Source organism: Mizuhopecten yessoensis, unplaced genomic scaffold, assembly GCF_002113885.1.
Source record: "Mizuhopecten yessoensis strain PY_sf001 unplaced genomic scaffold, ASM211388v2 scaffold4627, whole genome shotgun sequence".
In the NCBI taxonomy this organism is placed as follows: domain Eukaryota; kingdom Metazoa; phylum Mollusca; class Bivalvia; order Pectinida; family Pectinidae; genus Mizuhopecten; species Mizuhopecten yessoensis.
This window is the reverse complement of record NW_018405641.1, coordinates 406370-433528: the sequence shown is the minus strand read 5'-3', so window position 1 is coordinate 433528 and position 27159 is coordinate 406370. Positions and strand designations below refer to the sequence as shown.

The window sequence follows — 27159 nt, the reverse complement described above, 5'->3', positions numbered from 1 at the left end:
TAGAACGATCATTATAGTATCAAGGTAATATAGAACGATCATGATGGTATACAGGTAACATAGAACTGTCATTATGGTATACAGGTAAAATTGAACGATCATGATGGTATACAGGTAATATAGAACTGTCATTATGGTATACATGTAATACAGAACGATCATGATGGTATACAGGTAATGTAGAACGACCATAATAATATCCAGGTAACATAGAACGATCATAATGGTATAAAGGTAATATAGAACGATCATGATGGTATAAAGGTAATATAGAACGATCATGATGGTATCCAGGTAACATAGAACGATCATTATGGTATACAGGTAATATAGAACTGTCATTATGGTATACAGGTAATATAGAACTGTCATTATCGTATACATGTAATATATAACGATCATGATGGTAAACAGGTAATATAGAACTGTCATTATGGTATACATGTAATATAGAACTGTCATAATGTTATACAGGTAATATAGAACTGTCATTATGGTATACAGGTAATATAGAACGATCATTATGGTATACAGGTAATACAGAACGATCATGATGGTAAACAGGCCTTCATCAAAAATCATGCGCTCATCCAGGTAACATAGAACGATCATAATGGTATAAAAGGTAATATAGAACGATCATGATGGTATAAAGGTAATATAGAACGATCATGATGGTATCCAGGTAACATAGAACGATCATTAAGGTATACAGGTAATATAGAACTGTCATTATGGTATACAGGTATTATAGATCTGTCATTCTGGTATTCAGGTAATATACAACTATCAGTATGGTATACAGGTAATATAAAATGTCATTATGGTATACATGTAATAAAGAACTGTCATTATGGTATACAGGTAATATACAACTGTCATTATGGTATACAGGTAATATAAAATGTCATTATGGTATTCATGTATCATAGAACTGTCATTCTGGTATACAGGTATCATAGAACTGTCATTCTGGTATACAGGTAATATAGATTTGTCATTCTGGTATACAGGTAATATACAACTATCAGTACGGTATACAGGTAATATAAAATGTCATTAAGTTATACAGGTATTATAGTTCTGTCATTCTGGTATACAGGTAATATACAACTATCAGTACGGTATACAGGTAATATAAAATGTCATTCTGGTATACTGGTAATATAGAACTATCATTGTGATCTTTATCAATGCAGATGTCCTCAGTAGTGACGATTGATTCACAGGGTCATGTAACAATACCAATATACTTTTGTAAGGAGAAACGAATCGTATAACATGCCTCTGGGGTTTACATTGGTTATCGTAGTGAGACTCAGTTTATTATCCATATCATAGTACTCATATACCTAATCACCCACTCTGACTGGCCCAAGTTTTACAATAAAGTATTCATGAACTAAAGAGAATTCCTTAAATAATGTTTTTCCTTGAAAAAAAAAGGATTACTGAAGATAAAGATAATTTCCATAACATGCTTGCGTAACTTAAATCAGACTCAACTATGAACACCTTTGAGAACTTAGTGAAATACTCATATTTCTGACGTCATCAGATAATACGCCCGCGTTATTGCATTATGTTTCGAAATATACGGAAGAAAGTCAATGTCTGAAAGAATAGACCAATTAGAGCGCAGTAAGGTCTTAGGTATTGAGTTACGTCTAAAAATACTGCAATGTTTAAAGAACTTATTGTGCGGAAATGGGTTTCGGGAGATACTACGTCCAGTATTTGTTTATCGTCAGGGGCGTACGCATTTTTGGCCATATTCTGATGAAACACAAATATTCCGGTTTTCGTGATTCATCATATTTCATATACACACTCATTTACGAGCGTGTCTCATAACATTTCGTTTCCAGATTTGGAGATAAAAAGTAACTAACTCTACTTTAAGGCACCATTCATCATTGTCTAGAATATATTTGCAAGTGAAGTATATTCAGTATGCCTCTCGTTGAACGATTGCTGTCTGGTCATTCTGCCGGTTATATTGAAACAATGGATTTGTATAACTTGACAATAGGGGTTTCATCATTAAATGATTGATGAGCAAAATATGCCAGTGTTAGTATATACTAGCGTGACATCACTTCCTTTTTGCGATAGATATTTGCTGTATCTGAAGGATAATGAAACTCTTCCTTAAAAAATACTCGAAAAATACTTCTCCAGACTCCGAGGTATTAGTCATTTTCTCTGCATGTTTAATTTGTAAATTTCAGGACACCCCTGAGCTATCCGTTCTCCCTAAGGGAGGGGGTAAAGTTTACTATAGTGTATATAGGGAAACAACACTTTTGGGTATATTTTGACAATTTTCTGTAGGAAATTATTATTACTTGGTGAGAATTATTCTTGGAGAAAGATGGTTTTAAATGTAAAATTGGGATTCCTAGCCCAACCCTAGGGGCCAGGGCGGGGCCCCAAAGGGAAAATTAACCAATATTTCAAAAATCTTCTTCTCCAGACTCAGAGATACTACAGTCATTTTCTCTGCATGGATGCAAAGATCATCAGGGGCTTTATTTAAATTGTAAATTTCAGGACCCCCGAGCTATCCGTTCTCCCTTGGGGAAGGGGTAAAGTTTACTATAGTTTATATAGGGAAACAACACTAAATTATTATTACTTGGTCAGAATCATCTTTGGTGGATGACGGTATTACATTGTAAAATTGGAATCCTGGCTCATCCCCAGGGGTTAGGGCGGGGCCCCAAAGGGACCATTTACCAATATTTTCAAATTCTTATCCTCTGATGACATGACAAGTATTGTGTTTCACTTAGTTTACATGCTGATTTCCACATCACATCTAAACAATAAAATAACGCTACCAGTACCTATGATATAACTCAGGTGACCGCTAAGGCCCTTGGGCCTCTTGTTTAAAACAATCCCAAAGAATGTAATGAAAGGATTTTAAACGTAGTAAGAGTTGCTATATGATCTACAAATAAATCGTGACCGGACTTTAGTCGTTGAGTGCTACTTCCCTGAATAACTGTTTCCGCAGTATTTTCCATTTGGTCTATATATGTTTTTAAGTGTGATACAATTTAACTGTTTGTCGTAACATATAGCTCATCCAGGACGGTAAATACTCAATCAATATGGCGTCAGCTGAGAGGCCGGCTTGTTCACCGTATGACATATACATCGAAAATATCGACACATCGAAAATCTTAATCGCAAAGGTACGTACACACCTGTGATGTAGACACCATCAGAATAAACACTTTGACCATTTAACGTGCAGTCGTAGTGACCAAGGTATATATATATCTGTGTACGTATATATCTGTGATATAGACTCATCGAGTCTTACTACATGTACGTATACAGTGTACCCGTGATATAGACTCATCGAATGTCTTCTGTTTATCAGTCGTACTACATGTACGTATATAGTGTACTCGTGATGTAGACTCATCGAATGTCTTCTGTTTATCAGTCTTACTACATGTACGTATATAGTGTACCCGTGATATAGACTCATCGAATGGCTTCTGTTTATCAGTCTTACTACATGTACGTATATAGTGTACTCGTTATATAGACTCATCGAATGTCTTCTGTTTATCGGTCTTACTTCATGTACGTATATAGTGTACTCGTGCTTTAGACTCATCGAAAGTCTTCTGTTTATCAGTATTACTACATGTACGTATATAGTGTACCCGTGATGTAGACTCATCGAATGTCTTCTGTTTATCAGTCTTGCTACATGTACGTATATAGTGTACCCGTGATATAGACTCATCGAAGGTCTTCTGTTTATCAGTCGTACTACATGTACGTATGTAGTGTACCCGTGATATTATATCTGTGATATAGACTCATCGAGTCTTACTACATGTACATATACAGTGTACCCGTGATATAGACTCATCGAAGGTCTTCTGTTTATCAGTCGTACTACATGTACGAATATAGTGTACCCGTGATATAGACTCATCGAAGGTCTTCTGTTTATCAGTCGTACTACATGTACGAATATAGTGTACCCGTGATATAGACTCATCGAAGGTCTTCTGTTTATCAGTCGTACTACATGTACGTATGTAGTGTACCCGTGATATTATATCTGTGATATAGACTCATCGAGTCTTACTACATGTACGTATACAGTGTACCCGTGATATAGACTCATCGAATGTCTCCTGTTTATCAGTCTTACTACATGTACGTATATCGTGTACCCGTGATATAGACTCATCGAATGTCTCCTGTTTATCAGTCTTACTACATGTACGTATATAGTATTACCGTGATATAGACTCATCGAATGTCTTCTGTTTATCAGTCTTACTTCATGTACGTATATAGTGTACTCGTGATTTAGACTCATCGAAAGTCTTCTGTTTATCAGTCTTACTACATGTACGTATATAGTGTACCCGTGATATAGACTCATCGAAGGTCTTCTGTTTATCAGTCGTACTACATGTACGTATGTAGTGTACCCGTGATATAGACTCATCGAATGTCTTCTGTTTATCAGTCTTACTACATGTACGTATATAGTGTACTCGTGATGTAGACTCATCGAATGTCTTCTGCTTATCAGTCTTACTACATGTACGTATATAGTGTACCCGTGATATAGACTCACCGAAAGTCTTCTGTCTATCAGTCTTACTACATGTACGTATATAGTGTGCTCGTGATATAGACTCATCGAATGTCTTCTGGTTATCAGTCTTACTACATGTACGTATATAGTGTACTCGTAATATAGACTCATCGAATGTCTTCTGTTTATCAGTCTAGATAACGGGGAAGTACCTATCTTATAATTAGCCAATGATGATTCCAATGTGTTAATGGGATTTGTCTGTTGTCGCCTGATGGGGTGTTCGTACCTCTAGATCTGCCACTAGGACTTGTGATGTATCTATATAACGGGTACACTATATACGTACATGTAGTACTAAATGTACGTATATAGTGTACTCGTGATATAGACTCATCGAATGTATTCTGTTTATCAGTCTTACTACATGAACGTATATAGCGTACTCGTGATATAGACTCATCGAATGTCTTATGTTTATCAGTCTTACTACATGTACGTATATAGTGTACCCGTGATATAGACTCACCGAAAGTCTTCTGTCTATCAGTCTTACTACATGTACGTATATAGTGTACCCGTGATATAGACTCACCGAAAGTCTTCTGTCTATCAGTCTTACTACATGTACGTATATAGTGTGCTCGTGATATAGACTCATCGAATGTCTTCTGTTTATCGGTCTTACTACATGAACGTATATAGTGTACTCGTGATATAGACTCATCGAATGTATTCTGTTTATCAGTCTTACTACATGTACGTATATAGTGTACTCGTGATTTAGACTCATCGAAAGTCTTCTGTTTATCAGTCGTACTACATGTACGTATATAGTGTACCCGTTATATAGATACATCACAAGTCCTAGTGGCAGATCTAGAGGTACGAACACCCCATCAGGCGACAACAGACAAATCCCATTAACACATTGGAATCATCATTGGCTAATTATAAGATAGGTACTTCCCCGTTATCTAGACACGTCACAAATCTTATATTAAAAGTCAAGGTACGTTCGTGATATTGACGCAACGAAATTTCCAGCGAAAAAACCCCAATGAAAAATCATTCCAAGAAAGTCAAAGATATCAATTTATTAACCGGAAATATAATGAAAACATTGTTTATGTTTATCAAGATCTGGCACTACAGGCTGTTGATTCATTCTATTTTGGTGGTTTATGTTTAGACGTTAAAAGAATGCCTTCCGGACGACTCTGACTTGATCCCAATGATCGAAGACTGCTGTTTCAACTCCGTGACTGCCACCTATCGGCACAACGAAGTGGATCAGCTGGCTATCATCCTGTTTCAGCATCAGATTACAGGCCTAGGTAAGCTTCTAACATGTATAACCCGGTGCAGAATAGGCATATACTATTTCTATTCCGAGAGATAGAACTATACAGTATAAACCTGCACAGAGGCAACTACGAAATTTCAAGATTGTTTTTTTTTAGTTTCTGCACCCCTATGTTATGATGAAATCGAAGGCTCTGTGTGCGCCACCTGGTGGATGATACAGTTAAATTAGATTGATCTTTTGATGTAGATCAAAATAATTGCTCAGCACCGTAACGGTACAATTGACTGACTTTGGAGTTAGGTGTCGCTCCTCTGTAATCTTGAAAGGCTAGGTACATCAGTCAAGCGATTGGTCAGGTTTTTTTTCACTTTAAAACAATCAAAAAGCTTAAAGCGATAGTATATCAATCTAAAGTTTAGGGTTCGAATCCCGTTCTAGTCCCATTGAATGTTTAGGCTCAACTCGTTGTTGTTGACTGTATTTTGATCATTTCATCTTCATTGTTTCGCATGAAAGTCCCGCAAGGTGTGGGTCTCTTTTTCAGAAGTGATTTAGCTTTAGTCGAGTCGGAGAAGACAGTTTCCAATACTTACTTTTATTTAGTTATAGTTATACTTCTTTGCATACAAATGTAAAATACTTATAAAACAGTCACTTTACGGTATCTTGTACCATCACATTTATAACGCGCAAAGTACTGCGTCCTGTCTTATCTCAAGAAAACAGCTGTACCACAGGTAGATTACGTCTTACTGAACTAATGCAGACCCCATAATTACAAGATCATTACTTCCTTACTATATAAGAGGATAATCAATACGTTATTTACATGTAATAAGTATGATAAACTTAATTTTTGAAACATTTCAATAAATGTGTAACAGGAAAGTGAATAGTGTGCTCCCATCGAGGATCGAAACCTCGATCTCCAGGTTCCTTATCGAAACCTCGGTCTCCAGGTTCCTTGTCGGACGCTCTAGGTCTACCACTGAGCTAAAGGGATGTGTAGCTCGAAGCTTGTATAATTAAAACATGCCACACTACCCTCCCCCCCTCCCCTTTTTTTAATAATAATAATAAAATAATTTTATTAAAGTGTCACATATTAATTCACAGTAAAATAAATACAATATAAAAACCATTGAGTAGGAATTAGTATATCCGGCCAAATGCTGACCTACGAGACACTATTAAAACACATGATACATACCATTTCATCGAAAAAGTAAAACAGATTCATCTAAAATACTCATGAGAAGATATAACCTTTGTGTTCCATCTATAAAACATTAACAAGGAAAAACTTTTAGTATTTCAGGATGATGGACATGTGGTTTCATGATAAAATATCAATAACCTGTGCCAGACATCCTATAATGAGAACATCTCCAAGTATCCCATTACTAATGAAATTTAAAATTGATATTAATAATGATAGAAAGAAAACAAATGCTTTTAGATTACATGATTATCAAGTTAATTAGTAGTTTCTAATGGTGCACTATAGATACTATTCACCTAGTTGATATCACTGTACTGTATGAAATAGATGATATCACTGCACTATATGTGCTTTGCGTCTACTGTAATAAACAAGTTGAAAGCTGAGTCTGGATGCTATTACAGTACATTATGGCGATGAATTTCTGTTCCTCGTCTAACAATGTGAAGTCTGGATTTTTCCCCATGACCATGGAAAAAAAGTTCTAATCTAATATCATCATATTGTGGACATTTCACGAGGAAGTGTCTTTCACCACCTTTTTCCTGAATATCAATAACCTGTACAAGACATTCTATAATGAGAACATCTTCAAGTGTCCCATGACTATTAACATTTGAAATTGATATTAATAATAATAGAAAGAAAACATTTTTTTTAGATTACATGATTATCAAGTTAAATAGTAGTTTCTAATGATGCACTATAGATATTATTCAATTAGATGAAATCACGGTACTGCATGAAATAGATAATATCACTGCACTATATGTGCTTTGCGCCTATTACAATTATATTGTTTCAATAAACAAGAAGAAAGCTGAGTCTGGATACTATTACAGTTCATTATGGTGATGAATTTCTGTTCCCCGTCTAACATTGCGAAGTCTGGATTTTTTCCTGTGGCCACGGAAAAAAGTTCAAACCTAATATCATCATATTGTGGACATTTCATGAGGAAGTGTCTTTCATCTTCTATTTCCTGACTATCACATAGTTTACACAGTCTTTCCACTAATGGTAAAGGCGATAAAATACATAAACTATTTACGTGCAAAAAACCCAAATGGCCATTATGTACTTTTTAAACATACGTGTAAACAAATTATTTGCACTTAAGTGCAAAAAGCACAGAGAGGTTTCCACAAGAAAATCACCCACCAAGGTCAGTTTCGAATGTTCCAACATGAAGCTAAATAATTGGTCGACAAATGAGCTGTGTTCTAACAAGTTCGTATCGACCAATCAAACCTTAAGTGAAAAAGATTATTTACATTAGGTGGGTTTTTTTCCACTTAAGTGTGAAAGATTTATTTCCATTATGTGTTTTTTTCACTTAAGTTCAAAATATTTATTTCCATTATGTGTTTTTTTCACCTAAGTTCAAAAGATTTTTTTCCATTATGTGCTTTGTTCACTAAGGTGCAAAAGATTTATTTCCATTATGTGTCCGTCAGCGTGGCCCTCGTGTAGTTTGCCAATTAATACGCTGTCATCCAACGTATTTCCGTCGTTAACCCACGCAACATGTTCGCCTTTTAAAGCCTGTGCAAATTGTCCTACATGACAATTCCAATGATAATCGCAGTAACATTCGCGAAAAAGTCAAAGTCTACCGGAATCACCTCAACCTCCGCCGCCATTTTGACATCAGGGGCATGCGCAATACATCGGTAAACGGAACCATCCATTGTGACAAGAGGGATAAGAGGAAATCTTTTGTACTTGAGTGCAAAGGTACATAATGTAAAAAGATTACTACATAATGACAAAAAAGGATTTTTTGCATTATGTGGGTTTTTTTATACTTAAGTGAAAAAGTGTTTGCCAATATGTGATTTTTTGGCCATTATGTCCAGTTTTTTTCACTTGAGTGTAAATCTTTCAAGTTACACTTAAGTAGTTTATGTATTTTATCCTAAAACGGCCGCCCATATGTGTGTATATACGTGAGTCATATAAATATGATCCGATGGGAAAACATGCACATACATATGTATTTACATGAAGTCCACGTAATAAGTTGTTTGTGATATAATCATCGAGCGTTTGCGACTGATTCGTATTGATAGATGGATAGTGCATTGGAGAAGATTTATGCATATATTAGATGTAGTCCATGCAGTAAGTTATTTGTGATATAATCATTGATGGAAAGTGAGTTAAGATTTAGGCCGATTGTATGGGCGATTGATTAACAGCTTGTGGGGCTGCTGGGGAAAATCCCATGGTAACTACGTACATGTACACTACTAATATCTGTAGTTGTACAGATAGAGACACGAAGGTGTGAGTTTAAAAGAAATGATGTNGGGGTGTGTTATTATGTAAACAGTATCAGTTGAAGATGTACAAGTAGTTCCTGTATTTGATAACAAAATGCAACGGCAGGTTGAATCGTTTGACATATATTTGTCTGTAACTAATAAAATATTAAATCCATATTACATACAGCCCTAATACAAATATTGTCTCGGCATACGCCCTGTATTGAAATATCTAAATTATTAGAGTTTTTTTCCCATTAATTCCATATTCTAGAGACTAGAGCCAGTGAAGTTAGTTCCACATGTTCCTTAAGTTTGCATGTTGAAATAGTCACCAGTCATCGCGCTAGAGTACCTTTTTGAAGTTTACGATGTGTTAATGCTAGGCAAAGGGTTTGTTTATGCCCCAACACAAGGTGGTGCGGGACATACATGTATATCGTTACCATTGTCCATCAGTCCGTCCGTCCGTCCGTCCGTCTTTTGCGTTTAGGTCATTTATGAACAAAGTACTGCAGCTACGGCCACGCAATTTAAAATGCTCATGCGCGCTCCTGAGTGCTGCAGATTGCATGGCGTTTTGGTGACCTTGACCTTTGACCTTGGCATTGCATTTATGGTCAAACAGTGAGCAGGGCATCCGTGTCTTACAGGCACATGTCTAGTTTTGAAAAATGTATGTCATTGTTTAATTGTATAACAGAATTGATGCAAGGTCTCTTTTTCCCGGGACCTGACAACAGGATTCAGCAGTTTCGAGCACTTCAGTCATATGCCCAGAGAACTACGTGGCCGCCCTTGGTCTCTTGTTATAAATAACTCATCTGTGTAAGTGTTACATGATTACAAAATACACAACAGCCAGTGGATAAAACATTGTATCTCTCCATGTACTCGATTATCTATTAGAATGATCGCTTTTCCTTGTCGAGAATCTCGCCCTCAATCGGAACTTCTTTTGAAGATCTTAAGCACCCAATGTGTGTTGGACAACAATACATGTTTACTCTTTTTATTTTGGTTATATTTTAGTGTAACCTGACATTAGTTGCCCTTGTTGTAAGGAAATATGACGATTTGTTTCCCCGAAATTTCTCATCTTTCCCTACTACTAGGATAATAAATGTTCTTTGTGTGATACCGAGCCATATACTATACACATACATGTACATACAGTACCATTGTGTCATTTTAATCCGGCTACATAAACAAGTCGTCTAGACTTACCTTCATATCACCCGGAGGTACTTCCTAAATGCCAGACTACAGGTAAACTCAACAAGAGTAAGATTTGAAAGCTTTTCTTCTAGATTTAGGTTCACATAAAGCCACCACAGTGTGCTGTCCGAGCCCTTTCCGAGTTAGGTTCGTATAAACAAAACCAGGGTGAGTTTCACATTTATGTTTTATTTTCATATATATATTATAAAATTTCTGCATATGATACTATGTAAGGTGGGACAAAAATGTTACAAAGGTCATGCTACTACAGCAGCAGCAGTTAACTGTTTGGAGACCTTTAGAACATGTACCATTCTAATGTTTCAGATATCCAACAATGCCAAGAGGAGTTGATGGAAAGAGCACCGGACGTGTTCGTATTTGAGATCGAACCCCGCCCCCTTGGGTTAGTTGTAATCAATAGGTACGATTTTGACTCGAAACAACTGAACGCCTACATTAAGAACCGGAAGTCTGGGATCGGACCGGAAGAGTATCAGGAAGCGCCCTACCAAGAGGGCGTTCTGCTGATAGTGAGAGTGAGGAACACGGAGAAAGGTATCAGAAGACCCATTTGATTAAGACAAGCTAAAAATTATTCAGGATCTAATTGAATGCAACATGTTGGTTGCGTACAATGCTATTTAAAATACTATAGGGGCTTTATACCGAAACAATTATCTACATAACCGTCATAGATCCACCATATCCTTGTTGTGATACACTATCTTGTAGGTTCACACTTAGGAGATTTAATGCAAATCTAAAAAAAAATTACATATATATAATATACCTATAATTGAATGTCCTGGTATGGCTGTCTGTCTGTCTTTTCATAAATCTTGCCTTGTTTCAATTGGTGATATCTTTGCAATTCCTAAAGAAGGTTATTTTGAGAGTGGCTGGAGACCTACGTATTAAACACAAAACAAGCATTTGATGATAAAGTCTTCCGAACATTTGTCATTCGATATTAATGAAGTCACATTCAGCACACTTATTTATGTATACATACATGTTTGGTTCAGGTTACAATGTAATCAAAAGGTGAAAAAAAATGTACTACTTCAGAAAAGAGCATGGTGTACATGTGCTTCCACTGGGGAGCGAACCCTCGAATTCCAGGTTCCTAGTCGGACGCTCTACCACTAAGCTAAAGGGAAATTCCCCTCTAGCTCGAAGCTAGAAGGCGACCTTAATTCTATGTACAATTAAAATCTGCCACACTACTCCCCCCTTTTTAAATATGTTCGCCCTAGAAAACCACAACCCAGGATCTAACTCCCTGTCAATACAGGGAGGGCCACGGACACCATTTAATAAATAATGATATACAACATTTGACATAGCGCCCTATCTAGCTAACATAAGCTACCCTAATGCGCTTTACAGTACATAGATATACAATTTGATACAGTCAATACAATTAGCATATATATTAATCAATACAATATTGAGGAATTCGCAGGAGCTGCCTTATCAGGCGCTAACTACTAGTCCTACGCCACCTGGCTTATATCTCCCTATGAGTGTATGGCTGTGGAGATGTATTGTGTTCTTTTTGTAGTTGAACCGTGCTTCCAATGGTATCAATTATAGTGCCACCTCACTTGAATGCTACAGCACATATACCGTAACACCCACCCAGACCATTTTATACCCCACCCGGGTTGTTGGAGTTGTGTGGGCAGAAGAAAAACACTTTCTCTAATATTCCATGCGTACCGCGACCTTTGGGATCGAACCCCGGCCGCCTGCTTAGAAGGTCGGAGTATTAACCACTCGACCAATCCTCCATTTGTAACAGGCAAGAGAATAGTGTGCTTCCACCGGGGATCGAACCCTCGATCTCCAGGTTAATAGTCGGACGCTCTACCACTGAGCTAAAGGGAAATTCCCTCTAGCTCTAAGCTCGAAGGCGACCTTTATCCTATGTACAATTAAAATCTGCCACAATTGTATACATGAACCATACATGAAGACCTTAGGCGTATACCTCAGTTGTGTAAACAACGATTCTGTATTTCACAGCAATGTTTCTATTTGTTTCAGTGTTACGTCAGGTGTTTTCCCGGACACATACGATCTCCGGTCAGTCTGTATACTTTCAACCATACTTCCCCTGTTTCCATGATACGCTCACGGAATTACTGGGTACCAGTGACCCCCGAAATCCAGTACAACCATCACGTGAAACTACCATGTATCCGGGTACTCCATATCCTGATACGGAACCTACCCAATGGTCACATCGGCACAGCCAAAGAGATCGTTCATATTCCCCGGAAGATGATGACGGACGATGTGATTTTGAACGCTGCCGTTCCCCGGAGGTCAGACGTGGCGGCCACGATGATAACTATCATTTCCCGGGGGACGGAGGACGAGGTGATTATTATCTTCCCCCGGGGGACGGAAAACGAGATTATCGCTATCACTCCCCGGGAGACAGACGGCGACCTGAACGTTATGATGTCCCAGGGGACGGACGACGAGATGATCGGCATTATTCCCCGCGTATTCCCCATCCGGGCTTTGATGACGGAGCCTGGAAAGGTGACTTCGAAGAAGACGGAGTAAACTCGACAGATTCCAGAAGGTATCCCGACGTGGCGGAGGATGACGATCCAACTGAAGGCGAGAAGGAAACAACTAAAATCAAAACATCATCAATCTGTGACGACGGTAAGTTAAAATGCTCCTCAGAATGGAAAACATAGGATGAGTCAATTATTTGGAAAAGTTTTGTTGTAATTTATTTTTTATTTTTTATATCCGATGATAAAGCCATCCAACCGTGGCGTTATCGACATTTGATTTGAGACACTGATATTCCACTTTTCTGATATTTGAATTATTTGAGTAAATGCTAACTTACTTTATTCAAAAATATGTCCAAATGAAGAAACTTATAAAACAAACCACTCTTGGATTATAATATCAATTGGTGACAGATTTGAAGGTCAGAAGTGTACATGTATTTACAATATTCGGGTTGTATTTTCGTCTACACTAAAAGGGAATTTGGGTCGTTTGTGTTTTGAGTCTTATCTATAGCTCTAGTCATTTAAGGAAATGCCAGGTTTGGTGGTGGAGGAAAGCCTGTGGGACCAGAGAAAAGTCAGCGACCTGCGGACAGTACTTGGCGTATTCCGCACGTAGGCCTCTAACCTTCGACCCAGTAGTGGAGGGCTAGTGGTCGTAGACGGTCAGACGTCTCAATCACTCGGCCACCGCGGCCCAGTGATAGAAAATACACGTAACGATTAAAAATATCATCAGTAAATGGAATATACCATTGATCACTAAAGAAACCGAAGACTGATCAATGTGAAACAACGGGAAAAAATCTGAAGCAAGGAAAACACAGACAAAGAAAGACTGGAATATCGTCAAGACCGCCAGGGCTGAGGTGAAGAAGCTTATTGAAGGGAAACCCAGCAAGTACTATTTCATTTCCAATATGCTTTACACTAGTCAGCCGCAGACGACAGCTAAGGAGGGAACGTTTTCTGCCAGTTCATCAATGTTAAACAAAGAGACAACACCTGTAAGTCAACATCGGATGTGACAACAGGAAGGTAGGGGATAACCAGAGGAAGTCAGAAGGCCCTAACAAGACAGTATGAGTGCTACCCGACCTATCTTAACAATGACCTTCAGCACGAATGGACCAATAAAGATGCCGAGGAAAATCAACCCATCCAAGACTAACGGATCCATGTTATATACCGTGTCAATTTCGTCACCATATTTCCAACATATCGTCGGTAACTTCGCACTAAATATCAAACTATCAAGCTACTACTTATCCGTTTTTCCCTACTCTTCAATCAACCGTTCTTTCCAACAGTTTAGTCACCAACAATCCGTTTGTTCAACTAATCCGGTTGTTCCATTAATCGGCCAGATTTGTTTCACTATCCAGTGCCCAAATTACCCCCTTTTAAATTTTCCCAGACAAAATCATTCGGTTTGTCCCACAACACTGCCTAAAATAATCGGTGTGTCCCTCAGTCAAGTCACCAAAAATCCGTGTGTTCCACAGTCCAACCATCAATGATCTGTATGTTCCACAGTACATCCACCATTCCGTGTGCTTCACAGTCATACAGATATGCCGTATGTTCAATACTCAAGACATCAAAAAGCCGTGTGTTTCACAGTCCAACAGCAATTAATCTCTGTGATCCACAGTCAAGCCACCATTAATTAGCAGAACACAGTCCAGCAACCAATAAGCCTTGTGTTCGATAGTCAAGCGCCACAAATACGCCTCGTTTTCTATAGCCAAACCACCAATGATCTGTGTGTTCCACAGTTTAGCCAACAATAAGCTATGTGTTCCACAGTCCAGCCACAAATATGCCGTGTGGTCAACAGCTCTTCCATCAATAAGCTGTTTGTTCCACAGTCTAGCCACCAATCAGCCGTATGTTCCACATTTTAGCCACCATAAAGCCGTGTATTCGACAGTTCCGCCACCGTTTATTCATGTTCCACAATCCAGCCAAAAATGTGCCGCGTGTCCCACATTTCTGCCACGGTTAAGCTGTTTGTTCCACAGTCAAGCCAACATTAAGTTATGTGTTCCACAGTCAAGCCACCATTAAGCCATGTGTTCCATAGTCCAACCACAAATACGCCACGTGGTCCATAGTCATGCCACAGATGTGCCATTGGTTTTTCAGTTCAGCCACCAATGAGCTGTGTTGTCCAAAGTCCAGCCACCAAGACGTTGTGTGTTCTACTGTCCAGCCACCAATTAGCAGTGTGTTCCATAGGCAGTTCAATCACAAGTATACCTCGTGTCCCATAGTCAAGTGTGCTACATAGTCCAGCTACAGTGAAGATGTGTGTTCCACAGTACAGCAGCAAATACACCTCGTGTTCCATAGTCCAGCAGCAAATACACCTCGTGTTCAATAGTCCAGCAGCAAATACACCTCGTGTTCCACAGTCCAGCCACCAATGAGCCTCGTGTTCTAAAGTCCAGCAGCAAATACACCTCGTGTTCCATAGTCCAGCAGCAAATACACCTCGTGTTCCATGGTCCAGCAGCAAATACACCTCGTGTTCCTTAGTCCAGCAGCAAATACACCTCGTGTCCCACAGTCCAGCCACCAATGAGCCTCGTGTTCTAAAGTTCAGCAGCAAATACACCTCGTGTTCCATGGTCCAGCAGCAAATACACCTCGTGTTCCGTAGTCCAGCAGCAAATACACCTCGTGTCCCACAGTCCAGCCACCAATGAGCCTCGTGCTCTAAAGTCCAGCAGCAAATACACCTCGTGTTTCATAGTCCAGCAGCAAATACACCTCGTGCTCCATAGTCCAGCAGCAAATACACCTCGAGTTCCATAGTCCAGCAGCAAATACACCTCGTGTTCCATAGTCCAGTGTGTTACATATAGTCCAGTTACAGTGAAGCTGTGTGTTCCACAGTCCAGCCACCAATGAGCCTTGTGTTCCATAGTCCAGCAGCAAATACACCTCGTGTTCCATAGTCCAGCAGCAAATACACCTCGTGTTTCATAGCCCAGCAGCAAATACACCTCGTGTTCCATAGTCCAGCCACCAAGGAGCCTTGTGTTCCATAGTCCAGCAGCAAATACACCTCGTGTTTCATAGTCCAGCAGCAAATACACCTCGTGTTCCATAGTCCAGCCACCAAGAAGCCTTGTGTTCCATAGTCCAGCAGCAAATACACCTCGTGTTCCATAGTCCATTAGCAAATACACCTCGTGTTCCATAGTCCAGCAGCAAATACACCTCGTGTTTCATAGTCCAGCAGCAAATACACCTCGTGTTCCATAGTCCAGTGTGTTACATATAGTCCAGTTACAGTGAAGCTGTGTGTTCCATAGTCCAGCAGCAAATACCCCTTGTGTTCCATAGTCCAGCCACAGTGAAGCTGTGTGTTCAATAGTTCAGCTACCAACATTCCGTGTTTTCAACAGTCTAGCCACTAATAAGCTGCATGTACCACAGTCTAGCCACCACCAATCCGGCGGTTCAATTATTCAGCCAGACTTTAGGGGACAGATTAAGAAAATTGTCAACATGTTTCTAAATGTTTGACAATTGAAGTGTCTCACCCAAGAGTCGAGATGTGTTGATTTCTCCCCCAAGGAAGTAAACGATTTATTCTATTATAACTAATACAAGCTGTAGTCAGGGTAGATATTGATGTGACATGATGTTTATATGAAGTAAGATATTTTATTCCCATTTTAGACGAAGAGAAGAAGATGGTATCAGTGTGTCTGGAATCTTCTATTGGTAAACAATTTTTGGACAAATTTCGAAAAGATAATGACTGTGAAATCGACGTCAAGTTTAAAAAGAAAGCTATTAAACCAATACGAACCCACGCCACGTCGGATACCACTTCCGGGTAGGTGTTCACACTTTACACGATAGGTTAAAGGTCAGGTATGTTTCCAATTATCCTGGTATTATTGATAGTGACATTCATAGAAATACTTGTGTATATAAAATGAGTAAGTTATCAGTGTATATAAAATGAGTTAGTTATCTGTGTATATAAAATGAGTAAGTTATCAGTGTATAAAAAATTAGTTAGTTATCTGTGTATATAAAATAAGCTAGTTATGTATGTATATAAAATGAGTTAGTTATCAGTGTATAAAAAATTAGTTAGTTATCTGTGTATATAAAATAAGCTAGTTATGTATGTATATAAAATGAGTTAGCTATCTGTGTATGAAAAATTAGGTAGTTTTCTTTGTATATGAAATGACTTATTTATCTTTTTCTATATACATTAAGTAACCACACACAAATGCATGATGCATTTTGTTTGTTAAATAAACAACATCACCTTTACAACTGAGCATACACGTATATGTATTGTATAATATTGTGTAATTTTAGCAGCACAGACAGAAAACCTACGCGCGACGTCTCCCATACGCTGGGGATGATGTTTCCATTATTTTCCTTGGAACCTGGGCTTGGAAACATTACTACCATTTGCATAGATCAGGATCGCCCTATTAGACATTCACGTGCACGCCCAGTCGATCGGTCAGACACCATTAACATAAGTGGCACCAAACTGACCGTCAAGAAAGGGGACGTTTCTCTTGAAAAGGTAGGTTGGTATCATACCAGGTGTTTAGATTCTCATAGGCTTCATTATTAGGCAAATACTTGATATAAAAACATAACCATTTGTTCGGGTTAACCACTACACAGTAAATTTTCAAGATTTTCTGTTTTGATTCGCCCCAATCATAACGTTTACATCCGGGGTCTTCTCCGCGGATAATGATGAACGTAAAACACACAGAGGTGAATGCAGGAACAAAGTATAGCTGAATCGTTTCACCTACATTAACTAACTTATATATGTTGTTAAGTCAGAATGTCGATGTGTCTACGTACGTCCAACTTTAGATAGAGTTATGCTCCTTTTTTTTCAAAATTTGATACAAAAGTTTGTTGGGGGGCACAACTCCACATTTATTTCACCTTAGTTCATCATTGCTATACCTGTTTATCCTGGGAGGTCTGAGTGTTGATGACTTAGGTAGGATCTCATATCCAAATTTATATAGAATTATGGCCCGTTGTTTCGATATCAAAGTCTGTCTGGAGCAAAATGTGCACTTCCGTCCAGTAAACGTTTTAACTTACAAATATCGGGGAGATTGATTTCAAGTTTCATATTCCACTGTTCACAGAATTTTTTCCTTTGTTCATTTTTGATACCAATTTTTTTTCAGGTAATTCATTGTAACTTCTGTTTCAGAATATATTGTGTCTAAATGGATGTGAGCATACAAGTACATTTTTGACAATACCTCAAAGGTGTACATAATGTATCCTTGGTTTTTTTTCTTCTGAATATTAAATTGTTTGATGGTATATTATAAAACACAGAAAAAACCCAGTTTAACCCCGAGACGCATTGCTATATAAATGGTTTAGGTGTTGAGAATTGAGTAATTGACTTCATCTTAGCTCTTGTTTCAGTTCAAAATTATCCCGAAATGAGTGTATTTCATATTTATTTTTTTATAAAATGCGAAATATAGAATTTGTCTTGTGAACCATATGTTTTAGATATCTCATCTGTATCCTACTTTTAACATATACACATATGATCTACCACTTGTACAGTTATGCACACTGTATGTTGTCAGGCGGACGTTTTGGTGAACGTTGTAGGAGACAGCCTGGAGCTACAGACAGGTTTGATATCCAAGGCATACGCCAAGAGAGGTGGCGACGAACTCACACAGGTAATGTTAAGGGATCCCGACCCATTCACCTAATTCGTTACCAAATTGATGTTTCAATATTTTGTGAGATAACATATTTGTCAAAGACGCATCATTGCATTTACATATATAGATAGATAACACTTGATGTCCACTCAAGTTATTTTTAATTTACGGACAGTTGAGCGGTATTTGTGTTTTACAGGCATACCAGACCGCCATGCTAGTGTATGATGGTAACGGGACTATTGGATGTGACGGGGGAAAGTTGTCATGTAAACACCTCATCACCATGGTACTGCCACAGCGACAGAACTCGTCTTCTGACCAGGTATAGCGCTTTAGTCTTGTCTTCTGTCCGATCAGGTTATGGCTTCTCAGTTATGTATTCCGTTTGGCTAGGTTACGGAAAGGCCCATGTGTAATATTGAAATTTGTTTGCATGCTTATAAATTGATTCCGAATTTTTCTGTCATTGTTATTAGTTGAACTGCTTGTCTGTGCGTTAACCTTAATTGCGAATTATGGGTAAACGCTGTCGCCTTTCACTATTTTGCATAATGCATCGGACGTTTGAACCTAGGCAACGGTCAATAACGTAAAATCAAGTGGGCAAGTCCAAGCACCGCTCTCCACTTCAGGCAGCCGTGTCATTATAGAAGCGCCTTAGTCAAATGTCCCTTTGGGATCGGTCGTTTGCGGTAGTCATGGAGACTACATACATGGAGATGGACCTCCATCAGCGGAGACACAATTTTCTCAAAGTTCTTAGATTGAACTGTAGATGTGATTCCCCGAGTTATTCCTCATGGTCCATTTCAGTCTATTTTTAGGTATTGTTTTAGTATTAGATTTCATTCTCAGGAGACAATGGAATCTTTGACTTAAAATAATGACTTGTTTGTGAATGACGTAGCTAAAAGAAACTGCAAGAATTTGTTTCAATAGACATTCGGGAAGGTAATACAACTCATAGGACTTTGATTTCTAGTTTGGAATGATCTTGCACGATTTATTCTGCAATAGAGTTCACGGAAATGCAGTGGTTTGTCTTTTACTGCTGGTTTTGTTCATAATGTAAGCATTCGCTGAACGTGCTGAACAAGCCTTTTCTTCGAATGGACAATTTGTTAGGACGCTTTCACCTTTTCAACACAAAAACAAAACAAAATTAGTAAAATTGTTTATTGGCCGTCCCTATTCTGTAATTTTGTTTTGGCTGCATTGAATGAGAAGTTAACTAACTAGCCGACATTGCTCTCTGTATATCTGCCTATCGATATTGGATTGTCTAACAAAATCAATAACCTGTACCTAAGCGAGATTATGCTTTCTCTTAATCTGGACAGGTGCCTGAGACGGGGATTTCCCTATTAAAACAATTGTACAACGTCACGTCAACAATGCATAAACGCCACATCAAAATGCATTGAGCTTGAAAAGTCAACGTTGTATTGCGTTAATGATAGTATGAACATGGTAAAATAACAATAATCTTTCACCCACTGGAGACGAGACTATGGTATCTCAACCCTCGGGGAAAGATTATGAAGTTGCCAAAGACTTGGCAAGCCTTGTGCTTGACAACTTAAGAATCGTCTCCTGGTTGAGATTCCCCTATCTCATCCCAAAAATCTTATTGAAAAAAATAAATCAAACCACGTCGCAAGCCGAGGGTGGGATTTCACAAAAGTTTGGTGACAATCACTGACAAAACAGGTCATGTGCTCGAAGTTTGTATACACATCTCATGGTGGGGAATCCGATTCACCGCACTCTTTAAAGACTTCGTATTAGCCCGGTTACAGAAGCTTATCAACTTGTATTTATCACTCTTGTTAGTCCAGTGGGTAGCGTGTAGGGGATATGTTGGAGGAAGCCCACTTGGTCGAGCAAGTGACCCCAAAATGTTTATCATCTGGGAATAAAACAGTGGTAAAAGTAGTAAAAGGCGAGTGCGCTAACCAATGCTCTATCTTACTACATCTTTCAGATGATTTTGTAGAATATTTCACCAAAGATTCTGTTTTTATTCAAAGTATTTAATATATATTTTCAGAAATTTACTATCATCTTGGAATCAGTATTCAAAAAGGCAGCTGACCTTGGTTTTGGAACGATTGTCCTACCAGTGATGGGTTGTGGTAAAATGCTTCAGTATCCCCTCCACTCGGCTATCGCCATAACCATGGACACCACGGTCAAGGTCTTAAAAAGCTCGAAAAAACCCCTTAAGGTATGTGTCGACACGTGTCTGATGGTGAACAACTAAGTTTTCCAACAGATATTCTCAAATTTGTTTTGAATTCCAAAACACTAACCCAAATACTACGGAATGGTAGCGAATATATTATGAATGTATTTGGGAACGCATTTCAAGCGTATGCGTACAAAATTAGATATCACTTTGATATAATTTATGTACGGAAATATTGTATGGACCTTATGTTCATATGAATGCTATTGGGATAGCATTTAGGTTTCCAACCCCATCATACTGTACCGATCAACACTTTATTTTTTACGTTGATGATATGTTTTGGTTGATCAGTATTACCATGACTAGTACACTGATTCATATTAACCAGAGGTAAAGGTCAAGTTACTGTATTCGTTGGTTGATTTTAGTCCAACCCACGCGATGAACTTTCAATAATTTCCGTGTATGTTCAGGGGGACTTCCGGAGTTATAAACATTATGTCATAATATCATATATTTGACAACCCCGTGCCGAAAACTGGGCAATATACAATGTTACAACCAAGAGTTAAAACTTTCAATCTTTTGCTCAGACTGTTCCAATAAAAATGACAATTCAAATGCATGATCCCTGGCCGATAGTTTGATATATTTTGTTTGTTGGTCTTGGTCACTACATTGACATATATTTTACAGAACCATCAATACAAAGGTGAGTTTAGGTCACACCAATCTGATAGACATTTGAGTTTCTTTGTTTGTAAGTTTGTTGCAGTTCTGAAATCGGACACATTTATACATTGATTTGTTCTGTAATAGGACATTGTAAAACAAAGATAAGTTCCGAAATTGGACATTGTTATACACTGTTTAAATATGAGTTTTGAAATTGAACATTGTAATATAGTGATTGTTTCTTAAATTGGGCATTGTAATACAATGATAACTTTTGAAATTAGACATTGTAATACAATGATAATTTCTGAAATTAGACATTGTAATACAACGAGAAGTTCTGATAATGGTCATTGAAATACAGTGATTGTTTCTGAATTTTAAAATTAAAATACAGTGATTATTTCTGAAATTTGACATTACAATACAGTGATTGTTTCTGAAATTTGACATTACAATACAGTGATTATTTCTGAAATTCGACATTACAATACAGTGATTGTTTCTGAAATTTGGCATTACAATACAGTGATTACTTCTGAAATTTGACATTAGAATACAGTGATTGTTTCTTAAATTTGGCATTACAATACAGTGATTGTTTCTGAAATTTGACATTACAATACAGTGATTGTTTCTGAAATTTGACATTACAATACAGTGATTGTTTCTGAAATTTGACATTACAATACAGTGATTGTTTCTGAAATTTGACATTACAATACAGTGATTGTTTCTGAAATTTGACATTACAATACAGTGATTTTTTCTGAAATTTTACATTGCAATATAGTGATTGTTTCTGAAATTTGACATTACAATACAGTGATTGTTTCTGAAATTTGACATTACAATACAGTGATTGTTTCTGAAATTTGACATTACAATACAGTGATTGTTTCTGAAATTTGACATTACAATACAGTGATTGTTTCTGAAATTTGACATTACAATACAGTGATTATTTCTGAAATTTGACATTACAATACAGTGATTATTTCTGAAATTTGACATTACAATACAGTGATTATTTCTGAAATTCGACATTACAATACAGTGATTGTTTCTGATATTTGGCATTACAATACAGTGATTATTTCTGAAACTTGACATAACAATACAGTGATTGCTTCTGAAATTTTACATTACAATACAGTGATTGTTTCTGAAATTTGACATTGCAATAAAGTGATTATTTCTGAAATTTGACATTACAATACAGTGATTGTTTCTGAAATTTGACATTGCAATACAGTGATTGTTTCTGAAATTTGACATTACAATACAGTGATTATTTCTGAAATTTGACATTACAATACAGTGATTGTTTCTTAAATTTGACATTGCAATACAGTGATTGTTTCTGAAATTTGACATTACAATACAGTGATTATTTCTGAAATTTGCATTACAATACAGTGATTATTTCTGAAATTTGACATTACAATACAGTGATTGTTTCTGAAATTTGACATTGCAATACAGTGATTGTTTCTGAAATTTTACATTGCAATATAGTGATTGTTTCTGAAATTTTACATTACAATACAGTGACTGTTTCTGAAATTTGACATTACAATACAGTGATTGTTTCTGAAATTTGACATTACAATACAATGATTGTTTCTGAAATTTTACATTACAATACAGTGATTGTTTCTGAAATTTGACATTGCAATACAGTGATTATTTTTGAAATTTGACATTACAATACAGTGATTATTTCTGAAATTTGACATTACAATACAGTGATTGTTTCTGAAATTTTACATTGCAATACAGTGATTGTTTCTGAAATTTTACATTGCAATAAAGTGATTGTTTCTGAAATTTGACATGACAATACAGTGAACACTGACCTCTCCGACTATCACCATCGAACTTCGCTATGTGAAGTTCTTATTTAATGTTTTCGATCTCTTTAGCCGATCGTTAAGTCGGATGTAACTTTTTATGTGTCTTAATGCGAGAAAAGTTTCTGGTTAAAAGGGGTGTTGTTTGTGTATTTATTTAGTGTGTTTAACGCCCCTTTTTAGCAGGTTTCTTCCTTGTGGCTGTTATTCCTTGATAGAATATAATGTACATGTATTTTATCAGCTATTTGATGTTGCAGTAAGGGAAATATTCTCGTTCTCGTAATTATTGCTAATATCTTCAGCGTAAAAAAGTAGAGTTATAATTCTACCAGCTTCCTACTATAAGTATTCAATATCTGTAAAAGTTCGGAGGATACAAGAAAAGATGATGTAAGCTTTTAAGGAATTTCATGAATTTACAGGAAGTGACGATCGTGGCGTTCGATGACAAGACCTATGACGAGTTAGCCAAAGAATTGCGTAAGATACTATCGTTTTATCTATTATGATATAGTCCACTAAAGTGAAGTGCTGATACTCGTTCTACGTCTAAATGGATAATATTTCGACAGTTCTGATATTTGTTATAGTGTTCTACACCTCGATAACGGTAATACAGTTTTAAAGATCCCTGTCCCACTGATATTTGTTATAGTGTTCTACACCTCGATAACAGTAATACAGCATTAAAGATCCCTGTCCCACTGATATTAGTTATAGTGTTCTACACTTAGATAACGGTAATACAGCCTTAAAGATCCCTGTCCCACTGATATTTGTTATAGTGTTCTACACCTCGATAACAGTAATACAGCATTAAAGATCCCTGTCCCACCGATATTAGTTATAGTGTTCTACACTTCGATAACGGTAATACAGCATTAAAGATCCCTGTCCCACTGATATTAGTTATAGTGTTCTACACTTCGATAACGGTAATACAGTATTAAAAATCCCCGTCCCACTGATATTTGTTATAATGTTCTACACCTCGATAACGGTAATACAGCATTAAAGATCCCTGTCCCACTGATATTTGTTATAGTGTTCTACACCTCTCGATAACGGTAATACAGCATTAAAGATCCCTGTCCCACTGATATTTGTTATAGTGATATACACCTCGATAACGGTAATACAGCATTAAAGATCCACGTCCCACTGATATTTGCTATAGTGTTCTACACCTCTCGATAACGGTAATACAGCATTAAAGATCCATGTCCCACTGATATTTGCTATAGTGTTCTACACCTCGATAACGGTTATACAGTTTTAAAGATCCATGTCCCACTAATATTTGTTATAGTGTCCTACACCTCGATAACGGTAATACAGTTTTAAAGATCAATGTCCCACTGCATTGTGATTTTTCCTGTTTAGACTAACCTCCCATTAACTTCCGTTTGGATATAACAAGCAAAGTTGAAACAGGACACATTATTATTTATCAAAGCTAAATTATGCCCCAAAAAAGTTACCGTTTTGGCAGTGGTACGGGGATCCTTAGATGATGTTTATCTAACTTGTAAATTCTACTCTCTTTTATAACCATCTATTATAATACAACTAACGTTACACTCTATTCCAATATGTCTTGTTTTTTGAAATAGATAAGGGAACGCACAAAACTAAAACAGCTACTAGTCAGTCACGTGCCTCAAAAGAGACGGTTGGGTGTTCGATAGAGCTGTCGGCATGCGGCAGTCGGAAGGTGAACAGACTTAAAAAAGAGCTTACTGGCGCTATGAAAGCTGAATTCCTGAGTACCAATAATGTGAAAATACCCACTAGCATATCTATACGGACCAAAACAAAACTGTATAATATAGCTGAGGAACATACAAAGACCCCCATGAAGATGGAGTTTGGTAAGTTGTGTATGGGTTTGAATGGTACAAAGCAAATTTTCAACTTATGTGTAGTGTTTAGTAAAAAAAGAAAGAACAGTAAACTTCAATAAAGTGTATCTTAAAGTCCAATAACATGTGCTCATAACGTATATGAAAGAAATCTAATGAGACTTTCATGGTATGGTTTAAACTAACTCGACAAAATAATTGATGTCGTTTACCTGTATTTTTTAAAATTTCAGACCAATCTGGAAAACATGTTGTACTAAAGGGAGAGAAAACACAGGTGTCAAAAACCGCAAAGCATCTGACAAGTATGCTATCAAGTGGAGATTCATCTAAGATTAGAAAGCCTCTGCGGTGTTCTCCATCAAGCTGGTTCAAACTGGCACACGACAGTCCAATCAGTCCTCCGTATTGGACCAAGTTCAAAGCAAACACTCCCCTGACGGTCCTGTCAAAGAACAGCAGGGCAGTAAAGCGATGGTCAGTAGTTCCCGTAGACGCCTCCACCAAGAAGGCGATCGAGAGTCTGGTACAAACCACGTGGGACAATAAGCTGGTTGGACAGGGACGGGACGCGGTCAATCTCAGACACAAACGGATAAAAGTAGACAAGGTTGAGCGCATTGAGAATATTGACGTGTACAATAGATATGCAACAAAACGTCAGGAGCAGTTCAGAATGTTGGCGGAAGAGGGGGCAACAGCTCTAAGATCACTCGAAAACATCCGTGTGCAAACCAAAGGGGCAATCGATACGTCACCTACAAATGGGGCCATACTTTATGATGATATATTTCCGGAGATCAACGAACACTACCTGTTCCATGGAACAAAGCCGGAAATCGTACAGACCGTAATTCAACAGGGATTAGATTGTAGGATGAGCGATGAGAAGGCCATGTTTGGAATGGGGATATATGGTGCTGAAACATCAACAAAGGCGGACCAATACGCTGGTAAGGACGATACCTCTTTTACCTTAGTCTGACATATCTTAATCGAACCATGTGCGACTTATTTAACCCGTGTTATCGAGAGAGACAGCAATCGCGATAGGTTTGAATAGGTTTACTAAGTTAAGACGAACACACATGGGACCTAACATTGACCTACCAAGTTTCCTTACAAGTAAGGTTGATACATGCTTATAAGAATATCAAAAATATATGATATCGTAGGTTGTGTACTAAGTTTTAGTCTTGTCTTCTATGTTTTATAAAAGACGACATATATCTTCGTTTTCACATGTTTTTCGGATCTTATGACATTGAGTGTCTTAACTGAACAGATTTGTACATCAAATTATGATACTGAACAGTCTTAATTTTAAAGCTAACTATAATATGATATAATGCTTTTCAAGGCAAGAATAACTCGTTAATCTCTAAATCCCTGTTACACCTTTATATCACCTGTTGCAGATCATAAACAGCAAAGATCGCCCGGCTCAAAGACAATGCTGCTCGTACGCATGTTGCTGGGCAACATGTTCGTGTGTAAGGACCCAAACCCTACGAAGTACCGCCGACCACCCTGTCGAAGTACCACGTGCCTTAAGGACAAATGCACCTGCGGTCACGGACACTTCGACTCTGTCGTGGGGGATGGGAACTGGCTCTTCCGAGAGTTCGTCGTATATGCTGCAGAGCAATGCTACCCGGAATACCTCATCACTTACCACCGAGAATAATGGGATTTCGAAATGAAATTTGAATCCTGC

General features: G+C 37.7%; 1 protein-coding gene across 3 annotated transcripts; it reads left to right on the top strand.

The window, feature by feature from the left end:
• The first annotated feature begins 3051 nt into the window (after positions 1 to 3051).
• On the top strand, positions 3052 to 27144 carry LOC110449500. Of its 3 annotated transcripts, none has more exons than XM_021496400.1 (13): positions 3052 to 3203; positions 5775 to 5919; positions 10929 to 11159; positions 12654 to 13286; positions 16838 to 16997; positions 17501 to 17717; positions 18772 to 18870; positions 19055 to 19180; positions 20909 to 21085; positions 24003 to 24060; positions 25194 to 25451; positions 25676 to 26395; positions 26861 to 27144. In XM_021496400.1, the coding sequence occupies exons 1-13, from the start codon at positions 3120 to 3122 to the stop codon at positions 27127 to 27129; spliced, it is 3177 nt and encodes a 1058-aa protein (XP_021352075.1). In that variant the 5' UTR covers positions 3052 to 3119; the 3' UTR covers positions 27130 to 27144. The 3 variants fall into 3 exon arrangements, with proteins under 3 accessions (XP_021352075.1, XP_021352074.1, XP_021352076.1); XM_021496399.1 differs by having other exon boundaries at positions 17498 to 17717; XM_021496401.1 differs by lacking the exons at positions 3052 to 3203; positions 5775 to 5919 and adding an exon at positions 9129 to 9237 and having other exon boundaries at positions 17498 to 17717.
• Positions 27145 to 27159: the final 15 nt, after the last annotated feature.